This window comes from Ostrinia furnacalis, unplaced genomic scaffold, assembly GCF_004193835.3.
Source record: "Ostrinia furnacalis isolate ACB-3 unplaced genomic scaffold, ASM419383v2 OfSCF2409, whole genome shotgun sequence".
NCBI classification, from domain to species: domain Eukaryota; kingdom Metazoa; phylum Arthropoda; class Insecta; order Lepidoptera; family Crambidae; genus Ostrinia; species Ostrinia furnacalis.
The window spans coordinates 64431-77911 of record NW_021132648.1 but is presented as its reverse complement, the minus strand read 5'-3'; the positions used below and the strand labels follow the sequence as shown (position 1 = coordinate 77911).

Genomic DNA, 13481 nt, shown 5'->3' with positions numbered 1-13481 from the left:
TGAAAAGTGTAAACAATTTTTATAACTATCTGGATAATACGATTACATTACTGTACTACCAACTACTAGTACACATTGTAATATAACAGCACACTACAAGCTTTTAGCGATGGTAACGCACACTGAACACATTCTTGCTAAACTGGGCTCACTCCAGTTTTTTCACATCGATATTCGAAACACAATACTGCATACGGTGCGCCAGAAGGGTTCGCGTAAAAAAATGCGCATAACAAGTAAAAAAATTAATATAAAGCAAGGACCAAAAAATAAAACGTAAAACAATAGCCCTCATTTGTACAATACTGTGGAGACAAATTATCTCGTAAGCGAGTTTCAAAGCGCCACGCGCCATTGGGTCTTAAGCGAGTTGTTCTCACTCGATGAGCGCTCAAATTCAAAGTTACACAAATATAATCAACTCACTACACTTTAAGACACAAAATAACACTAAATTCATATACTAAAGTCCCTCAGATAATAAATTAAAACCAGTACAACCACATAAACTGTAAAATTCTCCCGTAACGCTGGCAACACTTTGTAGCAGCGCCCGCGACCGCGCCCGCGCCCGCGCTTGCGTGGCAGCAGCCGAGCAACGGCTTCGCGGCCTTCCCGGCGCAAACCAACTGTCTTTGCGACATTTATATCTGCCAATGTCAAGTTAATATGTACAATACAATAGAACATGGGTGTTATATAGGTCTAGCTCTTAACTGAATCAGTTCTTGAGGTATGGGAGCACGGGAGGGGTGACATTGACATATTGAAGTGACATGGCATACAAAACTGAAAGAGATTTGAAGTCGCACTGACGTTTGACGTCAAAGAACACCCGTGCTGCTCCCATACAAATATTTTAGAGAGACCAATATTCCCGTAAGAAGGTTTACGCGCCATCGGATATAAAGCGAGTTGTTCTTCACTCGATGAGCGCTCAGTTTTGTTTATACGTGAATATAATCAACTCCCTACACTTTAGGACACAAAATAACACCAGATTCACTCTAAAGTCCGTCAAATAATAAACAAACAAAAAAATAACAATCTCACACGTCACAAAAACTGTAAAAATTCTCCCGTAACGCTGGCAACACTTTGTAGCTGCGCCCGCGACCGCGCCCGCGCCCGCGCCCGCGCCTGCGTGGCAGCAGCCGAGCAACGGCTTCGCCGCCTTCCCCGCGCCGGCCGGCAACACATTCGTGTCCGAGGCTAACTTCTCTAACGTATTCAGTAACACTGACAGCACAGGTGAGGCGCTTCCACACGTAGACGCACGAGGGGTTGCCATGTTTGAACGGAAACTACTAATTTGGTAGATTTTTTGTAGTGAAAATTTTCAAAGATAATTTAGGTAGATAGATTTGTAATTAAATTGAGTAGATCTTATATGACTAAATAAATAAATTGTTGAAAGTGTCGTAAAAAGTAGTGATATAAAAAATCCTTCTTTTCAGTAAATACTTTGACTGGCTGACTTTTTTTTTTCGCGAATGAACAGCATGACATGTTTTGTAATTAATTTGATTATGACTATAGCCTGGTCGCCGAGCACGTAGAATTTCGTCCAATGACCCCAAGCTACCCATCCTTATCGCTCGCGCGTAATTATATTGCTGTCGCGACTGTGCGACGGGCGCCCGCAATGAGTGTGCGAGCGCAACAGCAACATAATTACGCGCGAGCGATAAGGATGGGTAGCTTGAGGTCATTGGACAAAATTCTACGTGCTCGGAGACCGGGCTTTAGATATCGTATGTGTTACCATGGCAGCCTCTCCAGTACTTTCTATTAATATAAAAAACTTATCGGTGATGGTTATTGTATTGTATAATGTATATTGTTCATATCTAACGTATTATGTACTTCCGCAAGCTGCCAACCCGTTCATGGGTATGGGAGAGCCGCAGCCGTCCGCGTCCCCCGCCCGTCCCCCTCCCCCGCAACCTAAGTCCGCGTTCGATGACCTCGAAGACGTTATGCGTATGTCCCTCGGCGGCTCCCCGGCCAAGCAACCACAACCGGTCACTCAGCAACCGCAGCCGATGACGCAGCCTTTCAGTGACGTCATGTCGATNAAAAAAAACTATTGTCAATTGGTCAATTTCATCATTGCATTGCACTGATGGGATAGAAAAATAAACAAGCAAAACCTTATTCGTTAGCAAACGTCATATTTATTTAAATGTTAGCAGCACTGTTTCTTGCACTGTTATGTTGGCAGGTTTGACTCTTACAGTACCTAGTGCAAGCGAAAACCGACACTAAGGTGACGAACCTTTTCATTCCGTGACTGTACATTTAGTGACCACCAGAACATTTTCAGGTGCACTTATTGCAAGGCGTAGAGTGGACCGGCGAGGAAGACGTATCTGAGATTATTGTAAGCACTCGCTAGGGGGCGGTTGTGTATGTCGCGGTTTCTATGGTCGCTTTCAAGGGAACAGCACACAGTTTATTGTCTCTGCTTTGTAAAGGTTTATTCGCACTGCTACGAGACTGTGTTGACCCATGGCATCAAATGGGATTAAAAGGCACATGATACAGTAATGCGAATGTATCTTGAAACCACTACTATCTTTATATGTATACTTTTTACCGTTAATCTTTTTTATAATTTGTAAAAAAATTATGTGCTTGTATTTTGACTTTTTGTCGTGCTCTTGGGATAAAGTAATCACGACAGCTTATATTAATTTAAAAGGCACACCTTTTGATGTGTTCAAAAAGCTGGGGTTTTATGTCTTTTTTTGTCTATAGTTTCGGATGGTTGAGTGTCGTATTATCAAGTGTGTGTATTGTTTGAAACTGTCTAAAAATTACAAAACATTTTCATGTCTCATATACCATTTTACGCTGGTGATAATATTCCATCACAGCACGCAATAAAGTGCTTTTTGCTTTATCCAATTCACCACAGCACAGCTCTTCAAAGTATCAACAAATTCAGTTATCTCACACACACAAATACTAAAATTTGGTCTAAGAACCAATCGATTGGACATTTTGGGAATTGGACATTCTGAACTTAAAGGGGCACACCTGGCACAGCCTATGTGTGTATCTAAAAAATTCTATATTTGACCTCATTTTTAGGTTCTAGTTAATGGACCGATAGATTTTGACTTCAAATAAAATAAAGCACATATAGCCTGACCAGGAACATAAAAACCCTGGCACAGAGGCGCTTCAATTGCATTTGATAGTGCAACACTGAGTACAGTCGTACATGTGTTAAATTAATAGGCTAAATTTATGTATCAGGATTCAGGATTACGGGCTAATTTGATATTTTCATAAATTAACGAAAAATATTATTAAAGATAACCTGGTTTAAATAAATTAAATGAAACCATCCATCGAGCTAGTAGGATTTATTTTATTATTCATCAATAATCAAATTCAGAACATGAATATTCAACTGCAATGTCTGCTCATGAACGCTTCAAACTCGGTACTTCTTTCCCAATTCCATAAAATTCAAAACTTAGAAAGTGACAAAAAACTTTAAAATAGGTAGTTGAAACAGACTACAGCTAATTTTCATAGTGGACTGTACCATACGATAAACATGTCAGTCAATTTGACAACCTTTGTCGGAAACATTATTCAATGAAAATATTGTCCGAACCCTTAGTATTTCTCTTCGACAAATACATTAACACATCGTGAACCACTTTTCTTTCACGACTATAAAAATATTTTAGCAATTTAATTCACTGTCTGTCTGTCTGTCTGTCTGTCTGTATGTTCCTTATAGAAACAAAAACTACTCGACGGATTTTAACGAAACTTGGTACAATTATTCTTCATACTCCTGGGCAGGTTATAGGATACTAAGGAATTCCCACGGGAACGGGAATTAGCGGGAAAATCCTTTTGTGTGAAAAATCTAAACCGCTTAAGTTAGACGCTTGAAATTTGGCATGCGGATACCTTAGTAAACTTAAAGCTTAGTTACAACAGGATATTGCAAAATTTCCCACGGGAACGGGAGTTAGCGGGGAAAAACATTTGTATGAAAAAATCTAAACCGCTTAAGTTAGACGCTTGAAATTTGGCATGCAGATATCTTAGTAAACTTAAAGCTTAGTTACAACAGGATATTGCAAAATTCCCACGGGTACGGGAGTTAGCGGGAACAAATATTTGTATGAAAAAATCTAAACCGCTTAAGTTAGACGCTTGAAATTTGGCATGCAGGTATCTTAGTAATTTTAAAGCTTAGTTACGACAGGATATTGCAAAATTCTCACGGGAACGGGAGTTAGCGGGAAAAAACATTTGTATGAAAAAATCTAAACCGCGTAAGATAGATGAAGGGGGTAAAACGGGATCCACGCGTACGAAGTCGCAGGCGGCCGCTAGTAAGAAATAATAATGGCAGGTTGAACCAACAAGAAGGTTTTAGTTTATCAATCATAATAATCTTCTTGACAAGATAAATCGTCAAACAACTTTGATCTGAATAATTTTGAACTTTACTGACGAACAGTTAAAGATTATTTTCTCTAACTCGATATTATTCTGTAACATAGTTTCAAAAGGTAATATGTGCTCGCGATTCGTTGAAGGAATCAATTTGAAAACTGACGAACCTTTTCATTCCGTGACTGTACATAATTATTATTACTGACGGGATTGCTACCATGTACCATTTTGAGGGTAGACCGATATTCTGCCCATAACATCTCACCCGCAAGTTTCCTCAGTTACTCCGTGACCATGGCGCTTGCAACAGTGCCGAAATATCGGAACTTCAAAATTAAGGTACATGGTAGCAATCCCGTCAGTAATAATAATTATGTTAGTGACCATGAAAGTTTAAAACAATATAAGGTTACGTACAGGCGCACACTAAGCGACACGCGACAACTCGACAACTTGACGCCTATTCTTATCAATTTCACATAATAACTTGTCGCGACTCCGCAAGTCTGACGCCAAGTGTGCGAAGCTTTGAACAAAATATATGAAATTGTTAGCCGTAGCCAGTCGCCGTTTCTATCGCCTAATGTGCGCCTACAGAAAATATCGTTCGACCTCGATAAAGTTTCGTACATCCGCTGAAGAGGCAGTAACCAATATTTCAGTAAAATTACATTCTATGATTTGTGTAAATATAACAAATAAACAAGATAATAAACTACTTTTTGATAACGTATTTGTTACACAAAATTAGTCTTACTCTTAACTGTTGTACAAATAATTCCATAATAGTATAGAAAATGGTGTTGGTATGGGTCATTTCATAATAATTTTTCCTCGTTTAATAATGCTTTACCTAAAAAGACATAAAATTATTACCAAATGGCCTTAATTTTCTGTTGTAGCAATACTGTTTATCAAAATTGTTTACACAATACTGATTTTGACAATCAAAACTGTAAACAATTTTTATAAGTATCTGGATAATACGATTACATTACTGTACTCATCTACTAGTACACACTGTAATATAACAGCACACTACAAGCTTCTAGCGATGGTAACGCACACTGAACACATTCTTGCTAAACTGGGCTCACTCAGTTTTTCACGTTACAACACTGACGTAGTTTTGAACAGGATTAATATAGCGTCGCATCAAAAAAGTTCTCATCAGAGAACCTAATACCGATCTCCAGAAAAAACCCTGCTTTTGTAAGTTCGTTGTAGTCTATTACAATACAAATAAAGTTTACAAAAAGTCAACCACAAAACAGATGCTATGTATCATCTGCAATAAAACTTGTAGGATTGCGATGTTCCAAAGAAAGTGTGTCATGCGTGAAAGAAATTGCAATAGAACGATGGCACTCCTTATTTTTTTTTTTGTTCATAAACGATCCTTGTGCGTATACCTTATTTTGAGAGAGCAATGTAGGCACGATAAAACTAAAACTTACAATATCACACGTCACTACAAGTTTTCCCTCAAAGGGTGTATAATTCACGAACACTATAATCCGGGCCTTTTCAAGGAGAAAGTGAATAGGCACTTACAGGGCAGATATGTACCATCCTACACTGCATCTCACACACCAGGTACGATTGCGGTCAAGTACCTGTCTTGTTATGCATAAAAAAAATTCGTAACGCTGGCAACAGTGTAGCTGCGTCCGCGCCTGCGTGGCAGCAGCCAAGCAACGGCTTCGCGGCCTTCCCGGCGCAAACCAACTGTCTTTGCGACATTTATATCTGCCAATGTCAAGTTAATATGTACAATAGAACATGGGTGTTTTATAGGTCTAGCTCTTAACTGAGTCAGTTGAGGTATGGGAGCAACACGGGAGGGGTGACATTGACATATTATGACGTGACATGGCAAAGGAGATTTGAAGTCGCACTGACGTTTGACGTCAAAGAACACCTTCCCGTGCTGCTCCCATACAAATATTTTAGAGAGACAAATAATTCCCGTAAGAAGGTTTCAAACGGCCACGCGCCAATAAAGCGAGTAGTTAGTTCTTCACTCGATGAGCGTTGAAATTTAGTGTTGTTTTTACGCGAATATAATCAACTCACTACACTTTAGGACACAAAATAACACTAAATTCACTCTAAAGTCCGTCAAATAATAAACAAAAAAAATTACTACAATCTCACACGTCACAAAAACTGTAAAAATTCTCCCGTAACGCTGGCAACACTTTGTAGCTGCGCCCGCGACCGCGCCCGCGCCCGCGCCTGCGTGGCAGCAGCCGAGCAACGGCTTCGCCGCCTTCCCCGCGCCGGCCGGCAACACATTCGTGTCCGAGGCTAACTTCTCTAACGTATTCAGTAACACTGACAGCACAGGTGAGGCGCTTCCACACGTAGACGCACGAGGGGTTGCCATGTTTGAACGGAAACTACTAATTTGGTAGATTTTTGAGGTAGTGAAATTTTTCAAAGTTAATTTAAGTAGATAGATTTGTAATTAAATTGAGTAGATCTTATATGACTAAATAAATAAATTGTTGAAAGTGTTGTAAAAAGTAGTGATATAAAAAAAAAATATTTTCAGTAAATACTTTGACTGGCTGACTTTTTTTTTCGCGAATGAACAGCATGACATGTTTTGTAATTAATTTAATTTTTATGACTATAGCCTGGTCGCCGAGCACGTAGAATTTCGTCTAGTGTGCGAGCGCAACAGCAACATAATTAATTATATTGCTGTTGCGCTCGCACACTCATTGCGGGCGCCCGTCGCACAGTCGCGACAGCAATATAATTAATTATGCGCGAGCGATAAGGACGGGTAGCTTGAGGTCATTGGACAAAATTCTACGTGCTCGGAGACCGGGCTTTAAATATCGTATGTGTTACCATGGCAACCTCTCCAGTACTTTCTATTAATATTAAAAACTTATCGGTGATGGTTATTGTATTGTATAATGTATATTGTTCATATCTAACGTATTATGTACTTCCGCAAGCTGCCAACCCGTTCATGGGTATGGGAGAGCCGCAGCCGTCCGCGTCCCCCGCCCGTCCCCCTCCCCCGCAACCTAAGTCCGCGTTCGATGACCTCGAAGACGTTATGCGTATGTCCCTCGGCGGCTCCCCGGCCAAGCAACCACAACCGGTCACTCAGCAACCGCAGCCGATGACGCAGCCTTTCAGTGACGTCATGTCGATGCCGATGACCCAGCCGATGATGTTCGGCTCGCCGGCCCGGCAGCCGATGGTGCCGATGGCGGCGATGGGTTCGAAATTTGTAATCTAGATGGATCTTCGTTTGTTTTTTTTCGCAACCGTCCGCTTGCCGCCAAGTTTTTTTTCTTTTTTTGTCCCACTTTCACAGATTATGGTATTTGCCACCACCAATCAAGTGACGTACTTTTTAAATCTGTCAAAACTAAACTTTCATAGATTTTGCATGGCAATACTAGCCAATGACGTCACTAGTTTGTCAACTTTTCTCAATTACAATGCAACCAAAAATCTTAATTTACAGGTAATTTAAAATTAATTAAGTTTTTAAGACCAGAATGAAGTGCCTATTTAAAAAAGTTGTGCTTTAGAATTATTGGGGAGTGGTGGCAAATACCCATCTCTTTGATTTTTGTCCAAAGTCCAAACATCGTTCTGTCTCTATCGATTTCAAAGACCAGATCGCGATGGAATGATGCTTTAGAAAGACGCGCAACAGTGAACCTTATCGACCTAATTCCCCGCACTGAGTTTTTATAGCTAGCAGCTGTAAATAGTTCATGTTGTAGTTTTATTTTTGTATTGGATTTATTTTATGTATATCTACACTCGACAGCAAATAAATCGCACCACTCGCGACAAGCACTTTCAAACGTATATAACGTACCATTCAAAAGCCTAGTTCTAAACTTCATTTCATTATAGGAAAGATTTTTACCCTAAAAATGTTTCTTTAGAAGGATCCAGAGTCACTTCTTCAAAAAATAGATAGTTACGCTTGAGCCAACTTTTATGGCTATAAAACTGTTAACTTGGGATTAATCGCTATCCATCTGTTAAAGAGGACACGTGTGATCATTATTTGGTTTTATAACCATAAAATTTGGTCTAATTGATCCCAGAGGTGAGCCCAAAGTGAGGTCTTTTTTCAAGTCACATTTATGGTATATGTTAATCATTTATTAAGAAATTAAATGTGTTTTTATTTAAGGATATTTATTGGGCTTTCAAATAACACCAATATTGTTGGGGCACCATTATTGTGTCAAAAGAAAATCTTTAAAGTTCGCGTCGCGGGTGGTGCGATTTATTTGCTGTCGAGTGTATATTTAACAATTTATGTACGACACGTGTAAATACTTTTATTTTTGTACTAGATTAGTTGTAATGTCGAACTTTTGATGCATGTAAAGTTACCCACATGCGCTAATAACAATCACATTAAACAAACATAATTTTAACTTTGGTTTTTGTCGTCATAACATAATGTATAAAAGTCCTATTTTGTTTTTATTGTTTCAACATTCTAATGACAGGTATTGAATTTTACAGTCATTTGCACTGAGAAATAGCTCTTATTTATGCTACAATAAAATCCAGATCAATTTAAACATCACTTCATGATACATTTTAGAAGTCACATTTCACAGTTCTAGAGCACATACAAAACAGAACCATAACACAATACGAATAAGATTCATGTTAACAGGTCAACAGCCCCAGCAACAAACCGGCAAGGTTCTCACTGGGGATTTGGATTCGTCGCTAGCGCAGCTCGCCAACAATCTGTCTATCAACAAGACGGCCACTGCGCAAAAGTGAGTAACTCTAAAATTTTAATTATTTTTTTATTGTATTTATTTAGGCAAAAATAAAGTTTTTGTTGTTAATCGAAAAGTGGCATGGCAAAATAGCCTTTCAATTAATTTGAAGAATGAATCTTTAATTATTTCGATATTTGAAACGTATTTTCGAAGAATTCGGGTTTTTCAATCGCATGCTGTTTGAACCAATCATATGAATTAATTGGAATTTATGATTCGTAATACGCAATTTTCAGCTTAAAAAAATTTACAAAATAACTAAAAAGATTAAATATGGTATTGATAAAAATCGCTAAAACGGGCCAATTTAAAAATCATTAGGAGAGGCTAATGTTCAGCAGTCGACGTCCTGTGGCTGAAATGATAATGATTGAATTAGTTAGGAGCTCATGTATGTACTTATATTTTACTCGTTATTATTCAACTCTAAATTCATTTATTGCATTTCAAATTCAAAAAGGTTCATTTTGCGCCAGTTTAATTTGAAGCGTAGCAATTAAAGTTTGCACATGTTCGTAGGAAGCAATAGCTTGGATTGAAGGTTGGAAGATATAATAGTAGTGTCATCAAGATTTTTCCATATTTTGAATTTGATTTTGTAGATAAATTACAAGTTTCAGATGTTTAAAAAACTTTTTAGACTGCTTAATAGGCCTACTTATTAAGTTAAACCGTGTATATTTATGTAAATCTTACAATTCTTAAGGTTTTTTCAAATCTGAATCTTGAAATACCTTGTCGAGTGAAGTGTACGTGAATCATTAGTATGCTAGTTTAATTATATTCACCTTTATCTTTGCATAATCTGAATTTAATTTACTTACTACCTTAATAATGTAAATTAAATGCAGCTATGCATTTGTAAAACATCTCATAGGTTCATATGGTACATTGTATTTACACATAAATCAACCGGGTACAGTTCTTCATAGGGTTTCTTTTAATTAACCAAATTAGTTATACTTTAGCCGCCGATGTCAATAATGTTACAACTCACAATTTTCACAAATGAAACACGAGCTGGCTCTATTTTATTTTATAAATATCACCTCTCATGCCGGAATACAACTTGGCTTACTGCTTCAATAAGGACAACATGCTTAAAACACTTACACGGGTCAGTTGCAAAAAAAAATGTTAATCTGCTTTTGAATGACCAGTATTATTTATTGTAAGAGAGTTTAAATATATTGATTTAAAAAACATTTGAAAGAGGATTAGCGTATTTTCCTTGCGTCTGACCTCAAAAACGTACCGTATGGACCTACCAACCCGCATGACTGACCCGTACCGTGTCGGCGTAGACCGATGCAGTGGAGTTCACCCAAGAACGCGTCGAAGCCCGGCAACACGTGGAGCCCGCAGCCTATGCAGGCCACCACCGGCGCTGGATACCGGCCGATGGTAAGGCAACGACAACCGGGCTGGGATGCGCACCGCGATAAAATCATATCGACGATTTTAGACAAATGTATGGACTTTATCGCGTACGGTAAAATGGCGCGATGCTTATCGCGGCGCGCATCCTAGGCCTACAGGATATGCCATCGCACGACACTTCCATGGTCCATTGATTGAGCTAAACGAATATGTGTTATGGAACGAACGTTATAGAGCTGATTTATGTTTGTTGGTCCTTAAAAGTTGTGGAACGAACTGTTATAACACTGATTCATGTTCGTTGACTAATCTTGACTATTGATACTTGAACAGATTAAAAAATCAATAAGTAAATTGTGTGACTAAAAGTTTTTTTTGCTAATTGATGTGACTACCCAAGTAAATGAAAAACTAATGGAACTATCGTGCGATAACAAATAACTGAAGACAGTAAAACCCTTTAGGATAAAATGAGATACCCACCTCGAAGGAACGGTGCATCCACCGCCAACTTCTACTATCCCGCTTTATTTGTTGCATATTGCGATATAATTTTCGCTAGCAGATTCTTTTGCGCTAGCCACTAGACCCTTCCGCTACTTAAAACGATTTCTTTTGCTATATTTTTTTTCTTTGTGCATTTTTTTTCTGTTTTCCCCGTAGCATGGCAGCATTGTTGTTTTTCAGGGTCCTGGCATGACACTCCCGCCAATGCCCCACACTTTGCCCCATACATATCACCCTCCGCATTATATTGTGGTAAGTTGTATGGTGTTTTTATTTTGTACATTATTTTTCTTTTGCTTTATTTTAGGATTAGATATCCCTGGTGAACCCTGGCTTTGCTTTAGGTTCCCTATTATACACGCTATTTCTTTGCAAATTAGTAAAACCTATACCGTAATATTGGCACTGTATAATCTGAAGAAACTGTAAATCGAAAATTAATGTAATGTAGTTTAATTTTCAAAAAGTTAAATGTAGTAATCGCAATTTGCTGTCCTTTTTGTTCGTTTTTATTATGATTTATCCCAAGACCTTCCCTCCTAACAAGTTCAACAATCAGTATATTCAATGGATGTATCAGAAGGTAAAGTAAAGAGTACGATGTGAGTAAATAATTTGCATGGATGTGGTCGTGAATGATTGTTCGCATGACTAGCTCATTGTGAGACTCATACCATTCTTCTGTGTGGTCTTGCTAGACATCACAATAGACGCTAAGTTTTGCATCGCAAGAATACTTTAGGCTCGTTTTGTGACCAAATTGTGTAACTGAAACTAGGTAAAATTACTTTGTTCTCGGTAATCAATGCGCGTACTCAGCATCCCAGAATTTTCTGAACGTAACATATCACCTTCTCCAATTCCAGCAACAGCCAGGCGTGGTAATGGGCATGCCGGGAGCGCCCATGATGCCCATGGGAATGGCGCAACCCATGCGGCCCGCGGTACCACCACAACCGACCACCAACCAGTTCAGTTAAACTCTTAAATCAGTTTTGTACGGTCCTCGTCACCCTACCCGACGGCTTACTACCAAAAAGTTAAAAATAATTGCCTCAAAAAGTTGCGAAAACGAGTTGTACCATTTTCACTTTTGGCGGCAAATATTTTTCGAAAATGTAGTGTAGCGAGTCAGAAGTAATTAAAATAGGCACTGTTGTTTCAATGGTTCAAAGCCTTCGGGTTGTAGTTTTAATGCTATCTTCGAAGCTGACTTGTGATTCAGGTAGACGTACCCTCTCAAGTTAAGCAGTTAACTTAACCCTTACTTCCTACCACTAATGTAAATTTTGTGTTCAAAGTTACCACATGATCGCGTGGTTAGGAATCTGATCTAATCATGTACCTAACAAAACTTATTTTTGTTTGCAGACATGAAATAGGACTGTATCTTTCTAACTAAAGTTACATTCTTTTTCATCACAGCTATAAACTGTATCAAGCATTCCGGTGCTTATATCTTTCCATCTTGATGAAATCATGTTGTCTGCCACTTATTTTACTTATAAATAAACATTTAATTTACAATAAATTACTACTCGTATGTTAGAAGGTGATTTATGATTATGAATTTGCCATGAAATATTTTTATACGCTATGAAATCAATAAAGAAATCATTTGCTTAAAAATTTAATAAATTAAATTGATAAAATCAAATTATTTTATGAAAAAATCTATATTTATTCTCATTTTCATTTCTTCTTCGTTTTCGCAATGGTCTTAATGATTATATTTTAGATAAAATTTCTTATGAAAACGGTGCGTATGTCTTTAATAGATTTCTTTCAAAATTCATCCGACATCACATTCCATAATTGTACAAAAATAATTTATATACTTAGCGACAGATTTATTCAATATAAAGTATTTTAATAGTTTGTTACATAATTATAGCTTTTTATTCCTACTTTTCGGGCATAGTCAGCATTTATGGATTGGAATTGAAGTGAAAATCTAGTTCTTTTAGTTGGAAGTTTAAATTAATAGTAAGTATATGAAATTCTGTAGATGTCACGTATGTAATGGTTATGTATAGGATCTATAAATCAAGTGTAATAATAATATATTGTGTGTTTAAATGAGAATTGCATAATTAGTCAATCGAGACCCGAAAATAAAGATCTTTGGGGTATTAAAGGTATGTTCACATTAATGTAATGCCACTGGTAGTCGCCGCGTAACCTGATGGTTGTCGTGTCTGATTACTGAAGATATTTTCTATATCAATCTTTAAAATAGCATCACACGTGGTAATGTCAATAAACCTTTACTTGTATGCAAGAATCTTAAATAATTATGAATGAAAGCACTTTATAATCGAATGTACCTTTCAGTGAACATCCATATCCGTGCGCAATGTTATGTAAAAA

The 13481-nt window shown here is 37.8% G+C and overlaps 1 protein-coding gene across 1 annotated transcript in view; it reads left to right on the top strand.

Moving 5' to 3' along the window:
* Positions 1-12248, top strand: part of lap (phosphatidylinositol-binding clathrin assembly protein lap) — a 43749-nt gene extending 31501 nt beyond the window's left edge. Inside the window, exons 10-14 of the mRNA XM_028308317.1 lie at positions 6640-6780; positions 9110-9218; positions 10529-10628; positions 11292-11363; positions 11978-12248. Coding sequence (XP_028164118.1) covers positions 6640-6780; positions 9110-9218; positions 10529-10628; positions 11292-11363; positions 11978-12091 — 536 coding nt within the window. The 3' untranslated portion in view covers positions 12092-12248. The remainder of the gene's footprint in view (positions 1-6639; positions 6781-9109; positions 9219-10528; positions 10629-11291; positions 11364-11977) is intronic.
* The last annotated feature ends 1233 nt before the right edge of the window (positions 12249-13481 follow it).